The 24,558-nt window shown below is 43.9% G+C and overlaps 1 protein-coding gene across 1 annotated transcript in view; it reads right to left on the bottom strand.

Moving 5' to 3' along the window:
- Positions 1-5,239: 5,239 nt before the first annotated feature.
- Positions 5,240-24,558, bottom strand: part of LOC119031689 (neuronal migration protein doublecortin-like) — a 28,606-nt gene continuing 9,287 nt past the window's right edge. The window contains exons 4-7 of the mRNA XM_037120302.1: positions 14,884-14,986; positions 11,672-11,758; positions 8,320-8,417; positions 5,240-8,211 (exon numbers count right to left, since the gene is read on the bottom strand). Of these exons, the coding sequence (XP_036976197.1) occupies positions 8,155-8,211; positions 8,320-8,417; positions 11,672-11,758; positions 14,884-14,986 (345 nt within the window). The 3' untranslated portion in view covers positions 5,240-8,154. The remainder of the gene's footprint in view (positions 8,212-8,319; positions 8,418-11,671; positions 11,759-14,883; positions 14,987-24,558) is intronic.

Genomic DNA, 24,558 nt, shown 5'->3' with positions numbered 1-24,558 from the left:
CTCTGCGGCAGGAGGTGTTATGCAAAGGCTGAAACGATGGTGACAAGGAGGCAGGGAAGGGACTGAAACTGAACACCTTCACGCCCACCGCTCCCCAGCAAGTAAATACCTGTCTTTGTTTAGTGTCTGTTCTTTTAAAGACAGTAACTGAAAACTCCCGCTTGATGCACTGATTGTCACACTGCTGACTAATTTGTTGTGGTTGCCTCAACAGTTAAAAAGAAAACTGTTTGAGTTAGCCCGAGGTCAGTTAAATTGAGCAAACACTGCAAGCTGTAAGTGAACTGTGGTAATAAGACGAAGCTGGCAGATGCTCAGTGCTCAGAGCTTAAGGAGCACAAGAAGCACTTTGACTCCCTCAAACAGACACATCTTGTCTGGATAATTGGGGGCTTTGAAAACCGAGGGCAAACGAGAGGAAGCCGATGAAAAATGTTCGGTCGGAGCCAACAGTAATAAGGTAAATCCACGCAGGAGCCGAGAAGACAGGCTGAAGAAAATCCCAAATCATTTGGATTAGCAGCGATATTAGAGAGGGACCAATGCGACGGCTCAGATACGATCACAAGTTCATGAGAAAAAGGCATCTTATGGAGAGGGGAGGAGAAATATCCTGTCACACAGTGCACTGAAGACGGAAGCACTGTAAAATAGAGCAGGCCATCAGTGAGGCCTAATTAACCTCGGTTGCGCTGCCACAGTCAACATTCCTCCTGGTCAATGACAGACTGAACCAGCACACCAGGGAAAGTTTTTGACAAGGTCACAAAAGTCAAAAGAGCTCCACGCTGTTGTGATGTAACGTGGCGTTCAGAGTAAATTTCACTCCTGTTAGAAATATGTTTGTTTTTTTTAAGAGGTTGTCACAAACACAAAAGCAAATGTTCTTCGCATTAAACAAACAAAGCTTAAAAGATGCAAGATGTAAGAATCGGCCACCTGTTGAATTCCCACATGCATGTCACCGGAGCAACCGCTAACTGCTGCTAACCGCTGCTAACTGCTGTGAGCAGGAGCTCAGAGTGCTGAAAGGTGTTGTTTGCTATGAGAGTGCCATCTGTTGGCAGCTGTGGATCACGGGTAGAGCCAGCGTCTTGTTGTAGGAAGGTTGCTGGTTTGATTCCCCTGGTCTGCATGTCAACGTGTCCTTGAGCAAGATACTGAGCCTCACATCTGCTCCTGATGTGCTGGTCTGAACTTTGCCAAGTGTATGCATGAAGTCGCTTAGGATAAAAGTGAGTGCTACATGCCTTAAATGTGAATGTCTTAAAGTTGCTAGCTGTTTAGCATGCTAACTTTAATAAATATCCCTGCAATGTAGGCACAGGACATACACATCTTTGACATAATGCAAACATTATTTCTTCACTCTTTGTTGGTAATTTGTCTATTCTTTTTTAAGATATTAAAGTTTTAAAAAAGTACCTGTCCTGCACTTCCTGGATTAAGGTAGTCGATGAGCTGATGGGTGATTCTCAGCCCGGTGTTTGGGTTGGCGTACAGCCCTAGCTGCCTGTGGATGGGATATCACTTCTCCACGATGTTATATTTTGATGCGTTTAACAAAAAAAAATTACATATTGCATCTTTAAACATTTAAATGTTCAATTCAATATAGTATAAGTTAACCATGCATCATTTCCATGTTAGTCATGTACCACCTACTTGTTTAATATCAAACATATAATGCTATATGGTTTAACTGTGTAAACTATATCAATGAACCAATATTGGTGAAATAACTTAAGAATTGTCATTATTCCCAGCGACACTTGTATTCTGTCAGTTTTTATTTCTCGTCATTATTTCTTGACCGGCTAGCTCACACCCTCTCGCTCTGTAACCGAGGGTGCGTTCGTCCCTCCGATCACTCGGCGGGCTCTGAGGATGATGCTAGTCAGTCGCTCTGTCCTGCCAAGAGTGTGCTCCCGAGAAAAATATCTCATCTCACACAGGCCAAATAAACCTTTAGAAAAATGAGCTGTGGACTCTCACTCTCCCCAGAGGACGAGCCCTCTCGGAGACTTCTGGAGCCATCCTGAAAATGTAACACACAGATTTCTGTGACACCGCTGAGCACATCCTTGATACTCCACAAGCTGTCGTCCAGGCCAAAACATACACACAAAATAGTTTGTGAACTGATAAGCACATGGAAATAAACTTGGATTATGCTTCCATGGAGAATTTATCCTCTAATGCCAGACTTTACATCTTCAACCCAATTGCTGAGGCGGCTCCACACACGTACACTCTGTCCAGTGCTTCAGTATTGTGTGGGATGTAAGGAACTTTACAGTCTCTTGGGGCTATAAGTAGAGATTTTGATCTTCTTTATTGTGCAACAGCTGGTAGCTTTTCAGCTCGTGCTACAGCTGAGATCTGTCCCACGCTGATAGACGTCATAACTCATCCTACTCCCTTCTCATCTTTCTAAACACCCTCCATCACCCCCAGAGACACTATTACGGATACTGTGTCTGAAAATTTGATTAGAACGGGTCAGGTCAAAGAGAAATATCTTGCCCGGCCAATATTTGTCGACATGAAACTCAATTTTTCTCAATGGCAGCCGGCGGCAAACTTTGACCCTCAGTGTCCTCACGGGAGGATGACGAGTGTGTCGGTTATTTAGAATGAAGGGAACATTTTCTGGACCAAAGTGAACAGCTGGAAACAATCCTGCAATGTCAACTAACCTGACCACATTCATAACGGCATCTGATAGTATTGTTCACAAAATGGATTGTACAGTTCTGGAACTCAGGAATTACAAATATGGAGTCCTACATTCTTAAAAAGCTGTTTGTTAATGCTTTTCTTCTACGTTTAGCTTGAACTCAATATCATATTCACGTCATATTCATCACTCAAAGACCAGAAGCAGAAAGGGTTGTAAACTGCATGCTTGCTTGTGTCGAGTGATATTTAATGTGTCATTTAACCTGAAATAAATAACGAAATAAACGAAAGATCCACATGAGCAGCTAGAAATGTGGAATTTCTTGGTTACGCTGCGGTAAAAAACTAAACAAACAAAATCTAGTCAGACATCATGCAGCCTCACGTTTTCACGATTTTAAGCTCACAAGAGCAGGCATGCGACCGCACGTGACCTCTAAGGGTTGGCTACAAAGCCCGACTGTCAAACATTTACTCACTTTTTATTGCACATTCACAGAATACAATAGTGACTGATAACAGTTTCTTTATTCTTCGACCGGATTTCGATCCAAATTTGAAGTCAGTTTCATTGGAATTTAAATGTTGGCCTTTCCCTGTTGGGGCCGGTTGTCCATTTTTATGGTATGCAGACACCTCAGCCAGCAGATGGCAGGACACACACTGAGATAAACGTGTCCATACTGGAAGCCCTGCAGCAGAGGCCGCCAGATCTGACTTCTATATGTCAGATCCAGCGTTATAGTAGAGCAGTGTGAGGGGGTGGCTATAACAGAAAAAGACATACATCTACATCAAAATGTTTGCACGGTTAATCTGTGTGATGGTGTGAATGTCAAGGGTGTGTTGCATGTCTGTATGTGCAACACCTCGTCTGTATCTTAACACCGTTCTTTGCAGCTGTCAGCCTCAGTGTGTCGAAGTGTTCGGTGTTAGTTGTGCATGTGAATGTGCATTTATTTTTCTCCCTCCTCTTCTTCTTATGTTTTTTTAAAGTGGGTTAATTGATGACATTAGGTTGAGACCGAGAATATCATTGAATGAACAACTCACTTATTTCTCCATATGACAGTAAAGCCTTTGAATCCTGTGCTGTGGGATGAGCTGCCTGTACAGCACAGATAAAACATCACCAGATTAATGGTTCTGTACGTGACATGTGTTCATTACAGATGAAAATGACTCCACATCTTACATACATGTAGGGATTAATGGCTCAAGGAGTAATGAACGTACACACTGGCCTCAGTATTTGTGTGAAGCTGAATATAATTTCAGGCCTTTAGTGGGAAGCGTTGCCAAAATTAAAGCAGTTTGGTCGCATTTTGTACAGGTGTGCCGATCTCTGGCACTCCAAGCAGCTTATACATTTAGAAATGGTGATTTGAATTTGCTCACTTATTTGCAGAAATGTTGATATGGCGTTCATGTTTTTCATTTATAAAGCTCTACTGTTGGAAGCGTCTAAGCTACCTCACATCTCTTCATCTTGTTTATGCACCACCAGGCTAAGGGGGCAACACAGTACATGTAGCAGGAAGTAATCAAGTGACATTAGTTTATTGTAAATTAGCAGCTGAATCTGAAAACGTTTTTTAAGGAATCCTTCCAACCCTGCGTACAAACTTCCTTCTGTATTTGTGATGTTGACTGTAACTGCAGGACTAATGTGGGGAACAAGTCACCCCTAAATTATTACCTAAAGCAGTGTGGTTGTATTCTGTGGGGAGGCTGTTAATATATATACAGTTCCACCGATACATACAACATATTTTTTCATAAAACGTTGATAATGTGTTGAAGCTTGCAAACTGCTGAACAGCCCTTCTCTTATTTAAATCCAGTAATTCCGTCACCTCCTCACCGCCCCTCTGTTCACTGCTGGCTACAGGTGCTGCCTTTTAAAATCAGCTGCTCTCAAAACTAGAGTCTTGCATTCTTCCTTTACGACTTTAAAGCTTCACTAGCAGATATTTCTTAATGATTCTGGAAACTGTTCATTACATCCTTGTTTATTGTGTACTTGTGTCCATTTGATTGTTTTCTTGTTCTCAGGTGTCAGCTGGAGAAGACAGCTGGATTAAATCAAATAAAACATAAAAATAAACTAAAATAACCAAAGACAAGAACATGACATGTATTTCAACAACATCATCAACATTACCCTCTGATTAATTAAAAAGGGGAATGTTTACAGTCTGGCTGTTGTTTGACATGTTTGGCCGCTGCCTCAACATGCGAGACAGACTCTGCTGTTCCCATGGTGATGAAGATGGTCGCGTATCGTAGTGATCTCAACATGAGCACAACACTATTTTTAAACACGCGAAATCTTTCATCTATTTATGCGTCTCTCGATAGGTTCTCAGCACACATCGAGTGATGACCGGCCGTGTTGCAGACATACAATATGCACACACACACACTCACGCACACACACGACTGTACCATTCCCTCATCAGTGAAAAGGGAAATGTATTGTTGCAGTGATCTGAGACAAACAATGAGACTCTATAGTAGGCAGCTTCATTGTAAAAGAAAAAAAACTCAAGTCCAGAGAGGTGAAATACGACTGTTTTTAATTGCAAAAGGATACCGGTTAATACACTGAATGAAAGCACTGAAACAAGCCACTGTGACACTGCAAAATACCACTAAAAAGGACACTGTTAAGTTCCCAAGAAAAAAATGTCATTCATTCAATCAGAAAAAAGGCATACATATGAAAGAGCACAGGAGGGGGAGCGTATTTACACCATGATCAAGTGTCCCGTGACTCCACAAAAACAAACGCGTGTCGGCCTCCTCATTCAGGATGTTTAAAAATGTTTTACAAACGAGCTGTTAACAAAGAACGAGCCTTGGACGTCCCCATTTTTCATTTTTCTTTATCAAAAAGACGGTACTCTTAAAAAAAAAAGGCACCACTGTAGGTGATGAATTCACACCATCCATCTTACATGGTGGCGGGCCGGGTTAACACAAGACAACCAACAGTTCCTGTTAATGTGTTATATGCTGTAATAAGCTGTAGAAAAACCAAACGAGAACATTATTAGCATGTGCGGTCGTACAGGACCGATGAGGGGGGAAAAACGACAACAAATGGGAGTATTTTGTACAAAATGGTGGGTACAGTGAGGCGTCCCTGCTTGTTGGATTAGCTGATATTATTGGCTATTGTTGTGCTGGTATGACAGCGCTCCCTGCAGGAGAAAGGTGTAAATCACAGCACCAGACAGGTTTTGGTGATGGTTTGTCTTGTAATGATAACAGCTATTCAAAGCATATCCACAGGGCGGGCACCGCGCCACTCATGAGACATAAAAACTTTCAGACGGTCACATTATCACAATGGAATAACTGCATGGAAATGATCAGTTTTAGTTCATTTCTTATCACGCTATCATCATTATTATCATTATTAGGTATAAAAAGGCCATTCCTACCGAAAATAAGATTGAACTATTCTTGAATCCGAATGCATAGATGTTAATTTCAAAAGGAAGCTACATGTGCAACACTTTCTTTTTCAAATATATTGAGAGAAAAAAAAATCTGTTGTGGTCACGCATTGCAATGCTGGCGAGTAGACACCGTTACCGTCATGACTAAAGTAGCTCCCTGCTTTGTGCTTCAGTGTCGTTTCCAATTTTAGCGATTCTCAGGCTCGATTCCCTGCAGAAATCGGAGAAAAAAACCTCCCCTCACGATGCGAGTCGTGACAGTAGAAAAAAGAAGTGTATGGCCGTAGAAAGTTGCACACAGAGGCTTGAAAATAGTACTAGTGTTAAGAGCTCACGCGAGCGAGTTAAACTATAAATAAATGTCCTAGATGAGTACCCTTGATATAAATTAATAGACTTTATAAAAATTTTAAAACCCACACATAGATTTAGACAACGTTACGCTTTTTCCATCTCCCCTGTATCTGAGAACTATGCTGAGCCATGCAAAATAGGAGAAACCCCACTACCGTTTAGCCCCCTGATAAAAACTCTAATCGCCTCAGATGAGCATGATTGAACCTTATTTCGTGTTAAAAGTAACATGCAGAACTCTCCAGATGTGCTTCCTCCTGATTTTTGTTTTTCTTTTAAAGAATTTTACAGCTGATATAGTTACATCTTTTCCCGCTTTTCTAAAAATCATACTTTGGCTTTCAGACCCTTTATTCACTCATCTTTGAATTACGCACCTTCTACGACAAAATGTCACCACTAGTCGTGGCCTAAAACACGGGGAATTATTCGTACTTGGTCGATAAAAAACTGAAAACTGAAAGTGGGTTGGGTTTTCTTGGCCTAATATTTGTTCCTTTGGTTGTTTTTTTTTAAGCAACATTAGGTCCTTCAGCTTTTTACATGCCCAAAAGTTTCATCATCATTCATCAGTATCATGCACTGCAGTTTGTGAAAATCTAAAAACACAGAGGGTATACAGCATGTGTGGCCTACTGTCTATGTAGAGGGCCAGAATAGAGGAAACACCAACACGAAGACTTCACTGAGGGCTCTGTGGGATGCTTTTTCCTTACATGTTTCTCGTCCTTGATTAGACAACATGAATGCTAATTATTGCCAGCGGAAGGATTTTGAGGCCTCCGTGGTGGTTTTATAATCTTTCATATACATGCTCACGTGGGAACACGGATTCTCATTGAGGAGGCGTTCGCTTCTGACCAATTATCCTCTTCAGTCAGGAGCTTGCGTCCCACACAATCCTCACCCTCTGTGGTGGGACTTCGTACTTTTTGGCTCTTCCTCTACTTTGACCATACCCTGTATCATGTTGAGCGAATGTTAGACGGACGTTGTAGTGACGTTATGGAAGCACAGCAATGTACGTTGGGCAGAGATGTCAGGATGGATAGCTATACACAGTATTTACAGCGGGTTAGAAGGACTTTATCTGGCTTAACAGACTTCCTCTGACAAGGACCCATTACCTTTCACACCTTTAACTGTAGAGGGCAGAAGGACAGGAGGACAGAAGAGGAACATCACAAATACAAGTGATACAAAAGTTGAGTCAGCTTCGACTAAACACCCCTAAAAAAAAGATCCCATTTGCTGCTTGGAATTCTGTGGCTGGAATTATAGTGCAACCTTGAACAAAATGTTTGAGACCAAAGTGAGATTTTTACACCGTGAAACCTGCTGGTCAATGACTGTGTGCCCTTTTTGAGAAATACATAGAAACACGTGTGCGCTGATTGTTACAACGTGGTCGAAACTGATTATTTTATTCTTTCAAAAAAGAAAAAAAATGTCTGTGTTTTTCTCAAGCAGCAAATGGTGTCATAGCCCTGGTGGCTAAGGCCTTCGAAAAAAAAAAAAAGAAAGAAAAAGAGAGACAAAGAGTGGTTTCTCCTAAACAACAGGTGGCACTGTGAGTGAAGGTGGAAAGCAGCAGAGGTATAAAACTTCTGTGTTTCAGGCCATAAAAGGAGGCAGGCTGCAGGAGGAGAGTCTACATCGATTCGCCCAGAGAATCGTCGTCATCCAGAGATAAGGGCAAGTAGAGATCCTGCAGACACAGAGGAGCAAAAATCACATCATGATTCATCTGGAGACAAACAAAAAAAAAATGGGAAAAGAGAAACTAGGTGAGGAGAGGGAATAGAGGTCAAGGTACCTTCTGCTTGTTGTTGAGGCCTGGACTGTTTGGGGTGGAGGTGGGGGAATGCTTGGAAATCGGGGTGGAGAGCTGGCTGCTGGAGCCCGTCCCGTTGGCTGAGGAGAGGAGAGGAGAGGAGAGGAGAGGGGAGGGGAGGGGAGGAGGAGTGAAAGAGGAGAAAAAGAGGTAAACAGTAGTGTGGATTAGAGAGTGTGTAACCCCTTTTCTTGGCTCTGGAGAAAAAATCATTCCTGAACCGTGGCCTCATTTGGCTCCAGCGCCCGAGGGACGCTGTTGGTCCAGGTTTAGGTGGCTGACAAACCCTCCGTGTTTGTTAGATGACATTTTATTCACCGACTCTGCGTCGCGCCGCGTTGCTAGGACTCTCCTCTGTGTGGAACATTGTGTTTATATCTAAGAGCGGTGCGATGTGATGTAGCCGCGTGTGTTAAGTGCTCTAAAAGAGTTTTTTGTCTATAAGAGATGAAAAGGATTCTGAGGACTATGAGCCAGATGGCCGGTGTACATTTGAGCCAGCGAGTGTTGAAAACACAACGCGGATAAAGCTCCATTGTCAACCGACTTAATGCCACTGGCTTCATTTAACCACTCGGGCACATAAACAAGACTTACAAATGTGGACTTAAACAAGCTGTTTGAACACTTAAATCACAAGTCTTAGTATCTTGGAATCTTAAAATCAGAACATCTAAACATGAGCTGCTCTGCCACACATGCTGCACAGAGTTCAGCTGGAGCAGATACAGGGGGGCCTTTTTTGTAAAAGTGAAGTTTTTACATTTGAGACATTTATCAATCCTTTTGTGGGGGGAACAGAAAGTCATTCCAGTGTGGCAATCTGTAACTGAAGATCACTGTGTTTCATTTCGGCCCGGACAGCGCCAAACACACTTTGAGGGCATTCGACTCATTGAACCCAATGCACCCTGGTACAAGTTGTTGTTTTAGATGCCAGAAGCTCAAGAAAGTGCTGATAGCAGTTCTTTAAAAATCAGACTGGACTGACTTAACATGCTGGAGAACATGAGTCTGAAAGTCAAGGCACACGCACCTCCCCAAGATGCCACCCAGTTAGCTGCTAACCAATCAGAGGCAGGAGAATCATCAGGGAGACTTAATTGTAACTTATAGTTTTTCTTGCTGCTCCCTGCATATTTGAAACATTATTAGCCAATTAATGGTTAGCAACTACTGTCAGTATGTTAACGGAGAGCCACACAAAAGTTTTTTTCTGTCAAACAAATTTGCCAAACAAACTGTCAAGAAGTGGCTGCACATGACAAAACTGAATGTCTATTTTTATTTCACATAATCATCATAGAGCTCAGAGATAAAGTCTGCAGACTGCTAGCTTACGTAGTTTGGTGCTGTTCTGACAGTATTTGTGCCTTTTTGATGGCGGTTTATACCTGGACCCATTTACTGCAGTGTACTGTTGTCGTGCGGTCCTCTCTGAGGATGCTAACCCTGAGGATGCTAACCCTGAGGATGCTAACCCTTACTCTGCGTTAGCTAGCGGTCCGCAAACTTCATTTGTTGAGGGGGGGGTCGTACTCGGTGTCACGGTGTGTTAGAACATGGATTAAGCTTACACCGGAATATCCCTTTAAAGTAACAAGAGACCACTTTTTTCCTCTCGAGCATTTCCAGGTGGTGTTATTATTGATGCTGCTGTTGAGAAGACATTTTTTTCCCTCAGAGATGTAGATAACCACAACACAGGACAAAACATCAGTTACTTCAAACATTGTGTCAATGATACAGATGGATCGCCAGTTAACCATCCTTTTCCCTGGTGACCCTGAGCCATAACGATCCTCTTCGTTTGGTTGTAAAGTCTCTGGTAAATATCTCTGAAAACGACCGAAAAACCCATCAGCATCATTTACATGTGCTAATCCCAGTTAACGCAGTCCAGTCACAACCCCATTATCAGCCGGCTGACCTCTCAGGTATTATAGAGGTAGTTAACGCTCAACAGTTTACTGCCTCCCCAGCATGTTGGCCAACCATCTGCTGCCTTAAAGGCCAGGCATCCCCCCATTAGTGATCAATAAAATATTCAAGAGCGCTGAAGGACGGACGGAACCCCGCAGGGCTGGAGACCCCAACGCTCTCCCCCCACCTACGGTGTGAAACATGAACTGTGGACTACCTGCTGCTACCACACCACATCGGCCCTGAGCATCACCTGTCTGTTTATGTCCTACAGGGGATTTAACTACTCACCTGATCTGTCTTTCGTCTAGAGCAGAGACACTGCCCCTTACTCATACCTCAACCAGGCTTAAACAGTGAGTAACCAGCGGGAGACTAAATACACTTCTACATGATATACAATCCAACACGTGCATCATTTGTTTTTGTTTTCCAGAGACCAGATCTTATGTGAAAGCTGTCAAAGAAAAAAAAAACAGCTTTTCTTTTGTCATGCCTGCACCAGATCAGATTTCATTGCACCAAATGTTTAGCCAGCTAACAGTGAAGCTATATAAACTCAGATAGCTCCGTAACAAAGAGCTACAACACCGTGTTCCAGCGCTGTTAACATTAAAGATTCAAACACGAGCAACTCCCCCCCCCGATGTCTCTATTATGTCCTATTGCCTCCTGGATATTATTAAATGTTAAAATGCCTGATTGTCAAACAAACAGCCAAAAGCTGTTTGTACCCTCTTTGTTTACTTTCCATGTTTTATTCATGACTTAAAAAAAAAAAAAAAAAAGGAATCTGCATCAGCTACATTATACTAATAATCTCATCAGATTTGGTCTAAAAACAAAAGGCAGGTTTATTAGAATAAACAAGGATTTAGCACAGTGAAACAAAGTCTGGACATTTACTGTCCCTATTGTCAGTATTCAAGGGTTTTTTTTATGAGGTGTTTGCAGTGAGATTAACGAGCCGACATCAATTGGACCCCCCCCCCGGATAGAACAGTTCTTGGGTGCAGCTCTCCAAAACAACACAGAGAGAAAACCGTGATTTTATCTCGTCTCTCCCTTTTGTCGAACCAAAAGCAGTTCATAGTCCAACATAAAAGCATCACTGAAATCTGCTCATTGGACGCTGGGAAATCCATATTTATGCCCACCATTCCCCCTCAGAGTAAGGTCAGAGGTCGGATACACACCAGCATCACGACAACAGGAGCCGATAACTACACAATCACTCTACTGTCGTATCTCACGTATTCAAGCTCACGTCTGCCGCTTCATTTTCCACCAGCTCGCTCTCCGTTTTGATTTGCAGGACAAGGTGAGGTCAGTTTCTGCTCTTCGTTAAACAGGAAGCTTTACAGTGGAGATGATGAGATAATAATAATAATAATAATATTAATGGGCTCACTCGACTCAGCAGGAGACTTGCTGCGCTTGATCGGGCCGGGACTCTTTGCTCCACGCTGAGCTTTGGCTCCCTTCATCACCCTGCACTCTGTGGAAAGAAGCACAAAGACAACATCACTTTTTCCGAACGTAATGAGTCAGCCGGCACGTGTTGACGCTCCGTCCAACATATGAGTTCATCCATCAGAATGTCAAGAATCAATGTAAAAGTAGTAGTAGGCAATGCTCTACCCTAGATGAAGCACGTTTAGATAACACTGAGGGTTATAGATATATGTTGGTTTACGATTTTAGAAAAAACAGCACGGCAGCCGCTGTGACCTTGAACTGGCAGGATGTTCATTTTAAGTTCTTCTATTAAAATGACTTTGATTGGAAACCGTTCAGTGCCATTTATTCCTTTTTTGCCTGCGTCATTTTTCTAAAGCGCTTTATTTTTACATTTTTTGAGGCTGTACAAGCGATGATAACAGAATCAAAAACATGTCGTCAGCACTTTTTAAAAGGTCCAATATATAAGAAATTTAGTTCAAACCATTCACTTACAATCTGAACTTACACTAACTGTCAACAGAATATGTGGAAATAAACAGTTTTGACATCATGTCCAGATGTCTACTCATGGTGTGGCAGAGATATCAATTGAAGTTAGCATATTCCAACAGTAATGAATGTTTGGTCAGTAACAGATGTCTCTCCTCCCCCCCTCCCTCCTGCAGCAAGAGAAAAAGACATTTCCTGGTATCCCGGCCCACTTTATCCAGTCAGGACAGAGAACTCTAGAAAGAGACGAACACTCAGAGAGCGGGATTCTCCTGTTTGCGACCGTATCTGGCAGTTCCCGCGTTGTGTTCGTGTGGTGACGAGGGGACGAGGGCGGGGATTGACAGGACGTTCGCTAAAGAACGTCAACAACACTCACAGCAGCTTTAAGCATCTTATACCGATTTATAGAAGGGCCTCCACGATCACGAACACTCATCCCTGACTGTGACACTTTGATCTTTAAGATTCCTGGGTTTTACTGGCCATTATTCAAGAGCGATAGATGCCGTTTGTGTGTTCATGTAGATGCGTAGCAGTGAGCGCTTATAGAAATCATATAGAAATGTAGGTAGTACATTCTGGGTCACTGTATTAATCAGAGTAGACAGACTCCAGACATCGCTACCCCTCCCTCTGCATCTTCCCCTCTGTTTGTACTGTCAGGCTCTCTCTTTCCTCTGCCCCTCCCTCTCCCCTCTCCCACTTTTGATGCTAATTATACTATCTGTCCTCCCTCCGTCTCCCGGGATCGCACCATGTCTGTCTTCTCTCTCTTAACCTTCACACACTACTGGATACACTCCCGTGCTATTGTTTGCTAGGTGTGCCACCGTGCCTTTGACAATTCCTCAGACTGGCAGCTTGTCGAGTCTACTCAGGGCTCTAGAAATAGCCCCCTCCAGAGTATCCAAGGCACATTCCCTCAGAGCCTCGACTGATGGTGTTGCTGCATAAGCAGAGCTGCAGGTAACGTACGCGCCAACGTCCGTCTCGCGTTTGACAAAAGGACAGCAAAAAGTAACCACCAAGGGATTGAAATCTGTTGTAGTTTTTCCTGCCAAACAACGCTTAAAACTACATTTCTGATATGGATGGATCATTTTATGGCACGTCCGTCTCTTTTTTTGCAGATTCAGAATATTAACTCCTTGAAAAACATCAGGATTTCATTATAAACCAGCCAGAGTGATCTGTGCGCTGCTGTAATGTCCATGTGATGCATCACAGACAGCTGCCTCTCCCCTGCTCCGCTGAGGCCGACTCGGTGATGTCTGGGTGCTCGAGACTCTCGTTTTATTTAGTATTGCCCCCGAGGTTATTATGGACTGAATGAAACAATTTAGCTTTGGTTCCATGGGGGGAGTACGCTGAAAGGAACAGACCCAGAACATTATAAATGAACTTGAATCTCCATCCGACCAAGATCCGACAAGGATCTGGAGGGGGAGGAAAGAAAAGGGATGAAGGAAACCTAATGACAAAATCAGCCCTGTATCAGCGCTGCGCTCAGAATGAAAGACATTTCTACGATACTGAATGTTTCGAGGAGGGGACATCCGGTGGAAGTGGGTTGTTATAAATAGGGTTTTCAGGTCTGCGGGGAGCAGAGAGACTCCGTTAGAGGATCGGTTTTTACATTTTCTCTCCTCTACTTCCCAGCAGTATCAGCAGCAGCAGATCAGCTGGCCTAAACCTGTCACCGGACAGATTAATGGCTCTTCTTCTGCTCTACCTTTTTCTATCCCTGCTGCCGGCTGCAGATAACAGACTTCCCTCTTTGACTCCCTTTATTTCCAGGCCTCCTTCTTCACACACATAATTTCTCTTCACACTATAAACAAGCTCACAGCGTCGCATGTGAGAATAACATCTTTTGCAGAAGACATCCAGTAAATTAACCGACACCACAGGAATTACCCGGCTCTCACTGCATGCCGACATTTTCATTTTAGGCACTCAAATGCAATGTTGGAGAGCAGGGGTAGTGTGAGAGGGACTTGTTTTCTTAAATTGAAATGTTGAGGATCTTGCAAAATTGGTCAAGTTTCCATCTTCAATTATTTTATTCAAATTATGTTTAGTACATGAAAGGGAGAGGATTTCAGACCAAGGAAGAGTCCAGAAGATGAGCAAAACTCACCCTCCGCATTTCATTTCAATAACATTAAGATATAATTTGCACTTGCTGCACTGTGCAGTTTACACTTTAGCATGAGCCCAGTTCTGTACAAAACAAATTCCACTGGACGCCCTCCACGTGTATCGCAGGCGTGTGTGAGCTGACTAATCAGAGAAGACTGGGTATTGGGGGGGGGGGGGGGGGGGCTTAAAGATACAGGAGTAAAAACAGACACTGGACAGTGTGAGAGAACTGATGTGTTTTTTCAATATTAAATAATTTACATGTGTTCTAGTAGTAACCCAAAATAAAATCCTGAACCTGAAATTGAGCACAATATATCTCCTTTACCCCTTTCACAGGTATCCTTATTATGTCATCTTTAGGTTGATGTTGCTACATGATTATCACAAAGCCTATACTGAACCATGGCTTTGCAGTAATACGGCATAAGCTTAGCTGTTTCACCATCATGTCTGACAAAATAATATTATTTAGCCTATATGTGGCACTTGATGTTAAACACAGGCGACTACTGTCACACTCACCGTTATCATCCAGAGAGAAGTCGTCCTGGGCATAGCGGAATTTCTCAGGTCCACATGCAATGAAGACGTCGTCTTCACCGAAGAAATCCTGAAGGCAGGTAACCTGGAAAACCAGAAGACAGAAAAGTTGAGATTCTAAAAACAGCTGGTAAAAGTGAATCAACTGGTTTCACAGCTCTGTGAGGCTGTACCTACAAGACAGACGGACACAGATGTGAACCTGCTGGTGCTACTGGTGGAAATGTCACTGGGATTCATCCTCTGTGAACCAGAATGTAAAAAAATATGGTATGGGGGAAAGAAAACTCTTTGGCTTGTTTGTAATTCTTTAGGCGAACTTGTTCAACATGTGGGGAGGCGAGCCTTGGTGTTAATCCCTGCAAAATAAAAAAGGTAAGAGCTAAGGTTACCGACATGTCATCTTCAGCGTCTGCGCTGCTAGCCCGCAGGGTTCTTGCTGTTTCCTGTAGCGACTGGAATTTTGAAAAACAGCAACACAGAGATGGAGGAAGGGAGGAGAACACGGCCTGAAACAGGCACCCTATGGCTGGCTTGCATCGACAGTCTACATCCGCTGAGTCAGACGAGGAACGGCGTGTTGGGCTGACTGACAGATCCACGCTGTCACCAGGGAGACACGCTGCCAGCATGGCAAAAACGTCTTGCTTCGAATGCTCATCACTGCCCTTTTTTTCCACTCCTCATGTGAGAGCTACAGAACCCAAGACTACACAACTGCAGAGAGGATTATCTGCTCAGATTCATCTGATTATTTCCGCGCTATTATTCCTAATTCAATAACGTGCATACAGGCATTTCCAGTATGATGAAGCGCTGCCAATAACCGTGCGGAAGGAGCACCACTGATGATGTGCCGACAGATTTGACGACAGAACCTAAAAGGTTACATTTTGATAACGCTGTGAAAAGGATGAACTGTGTAAAACACACAGCCTTATGTGGAAGAATTCTAAGTAAAAGGAAGGTCTTACTTGTCTGCCAGCCAAAGGATTTAGTCAGCCTCAGATAGCAGTAGGCCGCCTTTGTGCTTTACTTGTCATGTTAACATGCCTTTAGCTACAGTGGTCCCATGTAACAAAACACACACACACCCAACAAAGGCACAAAAAAGCCCAATCAGAGTGTATAATGTTACACCTTTGCTGTAATGTTTAAGTGATTCAACTTCCTTCCCCAGGGACTTTTCACTCTATAGCAGCTGTTGACACAATATGTCCTGAGTGGACAGATGTCTTTGGGCCACACCTTCTCCTCTGCTCTCCATTATACAGGCCCTGTAACCAGCCCAGGCACGCCTATTAAAGCCATTCAAGCCAAAGGCTGTGCTTCCCCTTGTTGTTGTTGTTTTGTTTTTTTTCTTGGTGCAGATGAGATTTTTTCGACAAAGCATCTCAGCCTCATTTCCAGTTTGCCTTTCAACACCAGCTGAAATGAGTGTTCATCTCACTTGAATTTGCAGATCACAACCCCTCAAGTGATGCACATGAAGACTCATTCACTGTCTTTATTTACCAGCCTACTTTTGGGGCTAATTCTCTTAAAAAAAACACACAAGACAGTCACTGACTCACGACTCTCTGCTGGTCACCCTGAGAGGTCCACGGTTTGAGAGATTACCACGTGTTGGGGTGACGCCAGGAGGGCCAAGATGCATCATGGTCTCCTTTGTGATACACATCCAAACTATGAGCTGCAGATAAATTTGGGAGCACCCCACCCCAGCAGCTGCCATCTTGATTCTGTGTCCTGCTCGACAAGCTAAAAGCGTGCGGTGGTGACTCGCTGGCGAGGCATCCAACAGCTGTACCCTTCTCTCTGTGTCCCACAAGATTCCCTGGATACAGGCCTGGCAGATCCCGGCTGGGGTACGGAGACGGCGCTTTGACTCCAGGGATCAAAACCTAATTGGTTTTCCAGCCAGGGCTAATTCACAGGCAGCAAATTTGGGCTTCCTTCTGTGTCCATTATCAAGAGATTAGATACATGTTACTTTCATTAGGTTAAACTGTTGTGTGGCAACGAAGGCACCTGACAGTTAATCATAAGATGGAAAGCATTAAGAGCACTCTTTGTTTCCCCCTACGGCCTACGGCGGAGGGGAGGAGATGGAAATGGGCCGGAATTGGGCGGAAGGGGAGAGGCTAGCCCATGTTTTAATAGCTTTAAAAACAGAGCTGATTAAAGGGATAAAGCGTTTATCCAGCAGACTGCTACCTTAATCTCTTTTAGCAGAATCTCCACTTGAAATGAAGACTCAGTCTCTCTGCATGTCTCCGACTGCACGTCTCTGACACGCAGCACTACTTTATCAGTCCACCCACAGACCTGAGAGGAGATGCAATGCAAAACATGATTCTTTTGTCCAGTTGGGAAAAACAAAGCATGATGGGAAATCTGGATTTTTTGCACTGGAAACATGTTCATTATTGGTTTTCAAACTCTGTCTCCTCAGAACCAAAAAGCCAAAAAGCACTGAATGACTCTGCAGGTTACATGCCCGTCGCCCGAGCTTTCACAGCCACAAGGTATTCCCATTTGCCCAAGAGCTTTGCCAGACACCAGAAGCATTGCTTCTTGCTACTCCAGTCCGCTAGATAAGCCCAAAAGCTACACATATATAAAATGTTTTTACCTGACAAAACAGCACGCTGTGAGATAACCTGGGCTTAACCCCACGTATCAGAAAACACCCACCCTTCTCAAAAAACACTGAATCCTTTTAAGCAGTCCCGCTAATCCTAGTCTCTACAGGGATCACTTAAGATCCACATTGTCTGTCCAGTTACAGTGCAGCTTCCTTGACCGGTCCTCCGCCCATCATTAAGCTCGCAAATAATTCATGTCCACTTTGTGTCAAATGTCCCGCAGACACTTCAACAATCACCCGGAAAGCCGGCCTGGCATGTGTGCAACTCTCTGGGCCAGTCAATTAAAAAGTTTCCGTTTCTCTCCCATTTATTCTGATCTGACATCTGCTGACAGTTGATAGAAAGCCCGCTCTGCTTCACACGCGATCAGATCAATTGTGAAATGTCAGAGTCCCTTTGAAACGCGGCTGCCGTGAGGAAAGGGCAGGCCGGCTTGGGAACATTTGGATGTGGGTTAAGAAGCGTCCTTCCTCTCTCAATCTGAAAAGGTCAGTTGCCCACGTCGACCGGCTCCACCTGGCAGCAGAATCCAGGAGAAGGAACAACATAACATTCAACTTAAAGACGGTCAAACGCTCTGTCTTGTTGCATATTTACATATTTCAAAAGGCGATGCACACATCACAGTATATATCTATATATAATTGTGTGTTTACTGGAGGCAGGTGGGTGGGGTTTTCTAAAGAACTGGCTCCTTCCAGACTCCAGGTGCCCACCACCCTCTGTCCCACCAAGCCCATCCCTAATCTCTGCCTCACCAGCTGTCAGGACCACATGACCCCCCAAAAAACCACCAACACCACCAGCAGCTACGCAGGGATCCACCAACTACAACAACTGAATTATTCAGAGTTTCCTAAGCCCGACTCCGGCCAACGGTAGGTAGGTCACGGCAGCCGAGCGGTAAATATAGAGGCTGAACTTCCCGGCTCGATGAGAGTGATCGTAATCTGGGCCGAGCAGCGCCTCAAAGTTTTCCGTCTATGATCTGAAGGCAATTCTTGATGAAGTGCAACTCAAACAGTTTTTAGAAACAACCAGTGCCCACATATTACACAATCTGGTCTGCATTCAGTATCTCAGGTCAATGGTTCCTTGCCTCAGCTTTTGTGTGAAGCAGCAGGAAACATCTCCAAACAAAGCCCACACAGCCTTTGTCTTCTACAGGCAGCTGCTTGTCTTGACTTCAGCTCATCCTTTCAGCAGCGCAGTTCGAGCGTCTGATGATTCTTCCCGGTCCTGCTATCCATCTCATCTCTGCGCACAGCCGTGTTAATTGAGCTCTGTGCGGAAGTAAAGCTGCTCAATGTGGCATTGTAACATTCTGACTTGCTGTCGTGACCTGGGTGGCTCATCTAATCAGTACGTGTCTAACACAGTGGAGGCTTACCAGGCGATAATGAGTCAGCAAATGGCCAGTCAGTAGAATCCAATATAACTGATAAGAGTAATCTGCTGTGCTCGCAGAGATACCACAGAGGACTGATCGCTGATCAGTTTATGAGCTTTTTGCCGTTATAAAAAAGAATCGCCCCGGGGGTACGAGGAAGAAACTCATTTCAGTTTATTTTTTAATTTATTAATACAACTTCAATAATTAATTTTGACAGATGTCCCCTGTCCATGTTTAACATTCAGAACTTAAATCATGCAGGGAAAGAGAAAAAATCTGGATTAAAGTAGAATAAAGAAGATGATAAATAAAGAATACATACATATAACTAATATCTTAATAAATGATAAGGGCCCAGAACAGTACATTTTAAAAATGTGCAAAAATAAAACTTCTATTAAAATATAAATGATCCAGACTGTTCCAAGTCAAGCAGAAGCCATGAATGACACACAGCATGTAGAATGACAATTTCATATAGACTAGCTTATAGTTTATGTACTTTTTTCCTCTTGTCTGTTTGCAACTTTAAATCACACACAGCTCTCTAATATTTATTTTGCTTAATGGCTCTCTTACGCTGAATTGTACACAGAAATCTGAATTTAAAAACATCTGTGTCATGTTTTTTTGGTTTGATCATTTCCAGTTCTATTTTGTAGATTAAATCCTCATGTGGCATCATTGACTTTCCACCTCCTGCTTCCTGTCTTTGTCTGTTTTCCAACCTTTGTCTGTGTGCACCCGTGTTTCATTAGTTAATCAGTTCCTGTGTTTTTCCTCACTCTTCGCTGGCTGGCCTGTGTCTCACATGCATCCCCATTTCTACGTTCTCCGTGTGTCCCCTTGGTCGATACTGGTTTGTCTTTTTTCGCACTCTTTCCTGTTGTTTGATTTTTTATTGCCTTTAATTTGCTTTCACGGGCTTCAGCTTTGGTTGTTTAACCTGCCTTCTTGTCAAACCTTTGGGTCCTTTTTCTGATAATTTATCAAAGTCAGAGCATTTAACTTAAACCTAAAGTGCAAAAAACATAAATCTGTCAGTACATTTTTTATTAAATATAGTATTGTGTAGTCTGTAGGATTACTTCGCTATGTGAGAGCCAAGTGAAGACCTTTTCTGTGCAGCCCATGGGGAAACTCCCACACTATCTCCTTCACTGTGAGGCACACAGACCTGATCAATACCAGCGCCTCTGCACTGACTGAAATATTCCTCCAGAAAACACGCAGCGTCTCCATTTTACCCATCCCTCCTGAAGGTCTCTCAGACAATACAAGGCTTTTTAAAATCAATCATAGCTTCAGAATCACGTCAGGATGTTTTGCTCTAATGACAGAAGCTCAGTTCATTGATATAATCACCGAACATAAATCAAATCCTGTCAATCGGAATATAAAAAGACAGTCTATATTTTGAGCGTTGCAGTGATTCGTCCCACTCTAACGCTGATTTTATAACCAGTCGCCCGTCTGACCCGTCTGTGACCTTGGTGAACTGCCACTGTGTCTGTGTGCTACTGTAGGTGCTCTGGCTGCATTTGGAGCACAGATGAGCCAGTTAGGCAGCGATATCTGCACCGTCATGGGGAGCAGCTGGTGCATGATGTTGTTTTAACCCCACCCCTCCCCAACCCCGAGGAAGCAGGCTTTCCATTTGGCTGACTGATGTGGCCTCAGCGTTATTAAATTGCGCTTCCTCCTCTCCCCCCCTCCAGGTCATGCTCACTTGTTGATGTGGTGCTCGCGCAGGAAGCCTGTGAGGGGATGCAGGCTTCCATGCTTGCTCAGGATGCTTCATCATGGCGACCACGCCCCTCTGTCAGCCTGACTGTCTGCCTCTGTTTAACTGCGTGTGTGTGTGTGCGAGTGTGTGCGTGCATGTGTGAGTGAAATGTGACTGCAGCAGTGAGCTGGATTGAGGGGTGAGGAGGAGAGAGCAAGCAGGTAAGACCCGATGTAAAGAGCACACTCAGCGTATTACCGCCATTGTCACAAACTGAATCCATCACGGCGGAGCTTATTGCCATGACAACTGCTTCTGCAGCATGGCAAAGAGCAGGCAGACTGCAAGAGCACTGATAACCAAGGAAAAGCAGGCTTTTCTTCCCCATCACTGGATGTATTTTAGTCGTTAAGAAGCCCTGAACCCGTGCCTTTATCCATATCCTATTCTGCCAATAATTTCCCTCTGCAAGTTATTAACTTTTAAAGCAAACTGGAATCTTTTGTTCTCCATCAATAACAGTGTGACCTTGTGCCTGGAGCATGCTCGCAGCATCCATTTCTTTTCTTCTGTGGCTCTTTGTTGACAAATCGATTAAAACACTTTTTTTTTAAAAAAAGGGCTTAAAAAGAAAACCTTGACTCTAAACACAGGTCAGAATAATGGGCACTCAAATCTGTTAAAGAGCTCTCAGCAGTGCTGCAGGATGGTCAAGATCATTTGTCAGGACGAACTGCACACCACCACACTGTTCCTGCACCACGTTTCAGAAAAATGACATTTGGATGCGGCATGTATTGGGTGAAAACCTTCCCAAAGAGCAATTCAGATAAAACACACAGCTGAGCTCCAGTGCAAATCACCTATTATGCTACGCAGACACCTCCATCAAAAAAGAGGAGTGAATACAAAATGGCTGCCAGCAATTAAATAAACTCTCTTCCGATTTTCATGTAGCCTGTAGAAGCGGCGAGGGCAAATCACGTAATGTTTCAGGCACGGCGAATAATTATCAGCCATCAGCGAAAATAAAACGATCCTAATTTGCTCCCGAGAATGGAAAATGAGCCCCCGAATCCACTGGCCCCACCCTTCCCGATTGAAGTGAAAAGCAGCAGCATTTGAGGGGAAAATGGGAGTGATTTTGTTCACAACACTGACAAAAGAGAGGAGGGCAGGCTGTCTTTAGAGTCTGCACAGCACTGGGGGTGTTGGGGGGGGGGATCAGGAGGGAGAGCAGGCATTTCAGAAATGCTTTAAAACCAAAACCTGATCACCTTTCATCTCCAGACTGATCCTTTAAAACTACACACCGCATGCACACGCCGTAGCCCACCCTGCTTCCAATTCATGCCCAATTATGGGATGTACACAGGTAAAATAAAAAAAATGCAAAAAAACATGACATGTGATTTTTCCTTTTTTTAAAAAAAATTTTTTTAAAGGCTTGCATTGATAGTAAACTCTCACACCCGCTACAGGATGTGGTATCTGACAGACCAGTCCACACCAGCTGGGCTCTCTTTGTGCCCGGGATGTGGTCTCCTAGCAACCGGTCCCAGCAGCTATCGCAATGGACTGGGAAGAGGAGGATCGGCGCGAGTCAGGGAGGGGCGGGCACTGCATCAATATTGCTTCTACCATATCACCTCCACCACAGAGCAGCTGCAGTGTGCCTCTGCACACAAAGGCGCCGCAATAATGTGTGCAGCATTTTCTCGCCGGTCTGTGCATCGCTATGGAACCCGGGAAGCCCCGTCGCCATCGCCGATCAATGGGCACTAATCGTGAACTAATTAATCTATATCTACAGCGGTGACGACAGAATCAATCGGATCAGCAACCATAAGCAACCATATGGTGGCTCAATTCAGTTTTGTGGGAACGCGGCATTAAAAATGCATGACGGAATCCAAGCAAGAGAAGAGGATTCAAACCTCACCACAGCCCAAACCACAAAGATAAGAACAGTGCATATAGAAATGTTCTATATTCTATAATTTGATTACAATATCCAAACAGCTTAGCGAGTGTTTCTGCAGGAAAACCCCATAGAAGACCCGGGGCAGCCAGACTGCACCCCTGGGAGGGAGCATTAAAATCAAATTCCCCCATCTATCATCTCAGCGCTCATCCCCTCCTCCAAGCCGCATGTGATTCGGGCCTTATTAATACAGAGGGGGGAGGAAAAAAAAAAAACCTGAAGTAGTACAACACCTAGAAGGAGCTCAGCAGGGCATGATCCCCCGTCCATCTGTAATGAATAATACAAGAAAAACGTCCCCACAGGAGAATCAGCGAACATTTAACCATATCAAAGCGAGGACTGAGGAACAGATGTCCGCGTTCGCATCCACACATGCGTACGCCGCCCGCTCCACATCTCCGCCTCTGTTAATTAACCGTGATTTGCGATGGTGTGAAAAAGCACAGGTATTTGATGTGCGCCGTCAGTTACAGGTGTGACAGGTGGGAGCCGTCGAGAGGAAAGAGACAGCGGAAGTTGTGTTCACCCCAAGAGGCGGCGAACGCTCTCGCCAGCGTGAGGTCACTTCCCCTACTGCACAGACGAAGGGTTAGGACCGCATTTTGTCAATCGTTATAAGAAGCAGCATCAGTCTTAGATTATAAAAAAGGAGCAGTAAGTAGACGGTCCATCTCGCTGACCTTTCCACAGCCTTCCAGGTGGGTGACCCTGCGTGCTGGCTGTGGTTGTCCCTCAAAACTGCTCTGATAAAGCGCGAACATGAATAAAACATCACGTCCTTTCAGCCAGCAGTCTTGAGTAAACAACAGATTTCCCCAGGGAGTGACTTTAAGGTAAATCTAAAGCATGTTGTGTTCCTCGTGTGGATGATTTGATCAGCTTTTTTTTCCCAATTCCCAGTCAGTGCAGTATTCTGCTAATCGTCATGGCTTTACCGTAGATACCAGCTCATACGAGACGTTAATGCCGAGTCAACTATCTCATGCATTCTGTCCCAGTCTGCTTTTAATCGTCTTAAAAGCAAAAAACACGCGAAAGCATTTTTCATTCCCCTTACGAATGCAAAGAAGCCGCAGCACGGCTGTCATCACTGAACGTCTATGTTGGAAGAGGAATCTCTAAAGTAAGTAAAAAATACATTCCGCAGGTTGAATTTAGCGAGACGGCAATCTAGGCAGCCCCGCTGGTGAGCTGCTCGTGGTATTCATTAAACAAATGCATATTCCAGTGTGTGTTTCAATCATTTTCTGTGAAATAAAGAATGTTTGATGTGCATTTCCCAAATCGTGACAAAATAAAGACCTCAAACTTGATTTTTTTTTAATCCAGAGACACTGTATTAAACTTTATTCTCATTCTTTTGTGTATATGAAATAAAGGTCTGGTGTCAATGCATGATGTTACTGCCCACCGTCAGCCAGCGGAAACTGAACCTTTTTTTTTCACCCTTCTCTTGGGGATAGCACTGCCCTGAATTCAGCTTGGCTCTAACAGCCGAAGGGTCCTTAATCTGAGCGCCAGCCAACAGTCAAGGTTACTAAAGACGCCCTCTCTCTCTCTCTCTCGCTCGCTCTGTGTTCTGTGGCTGCAGTTTACATGCAACATACAACTAAAGCATCATCTCAAAAATGGGAGTTCAAGCTGAGAATCCAGATGTGCCTGCATCTTAGATATACTGCAGTCCTAACTGTCTCCAGGACTCTCTGTTGACTGTTTTCCCCCCGACCGCAAGCTCCCTAAAACACATCATGTCCGACTTGAATCTATTGTGCGCTCTCTTTAGAAGGACTCTTGAGTTTACATTCTTCAGTAGTCTAGTTGTTACCTCCACATGCTAACATGGGCTTTTCTAGATCCATCCAGATCTAGCGTGCACCATCCCAAATAGAGACAACGAGGA

The sequence above is a fragment of the Acanthopagrus latus genome, chromosome 13 (assembly GCF_904848185.1).
Source record: "Acanthopagrus latus isolate v.2019 chromosome 13, fAcaLat1.1, whole genome shotgun sequence".
In the NCBI taxonomy this organism is placed as follows: domain Eukaryota; kingdom Metazoa; phylum Chordata; class Actinopteri; order Spariformes; family Sparidae; genus Acanthopagrus; species Acanthopagrus latus.
The sequence above is the reverse complement of the archived record's forward strand: the minus strand, read 5'-3'. Positions and strand labels throughout refer to the sequence as shown.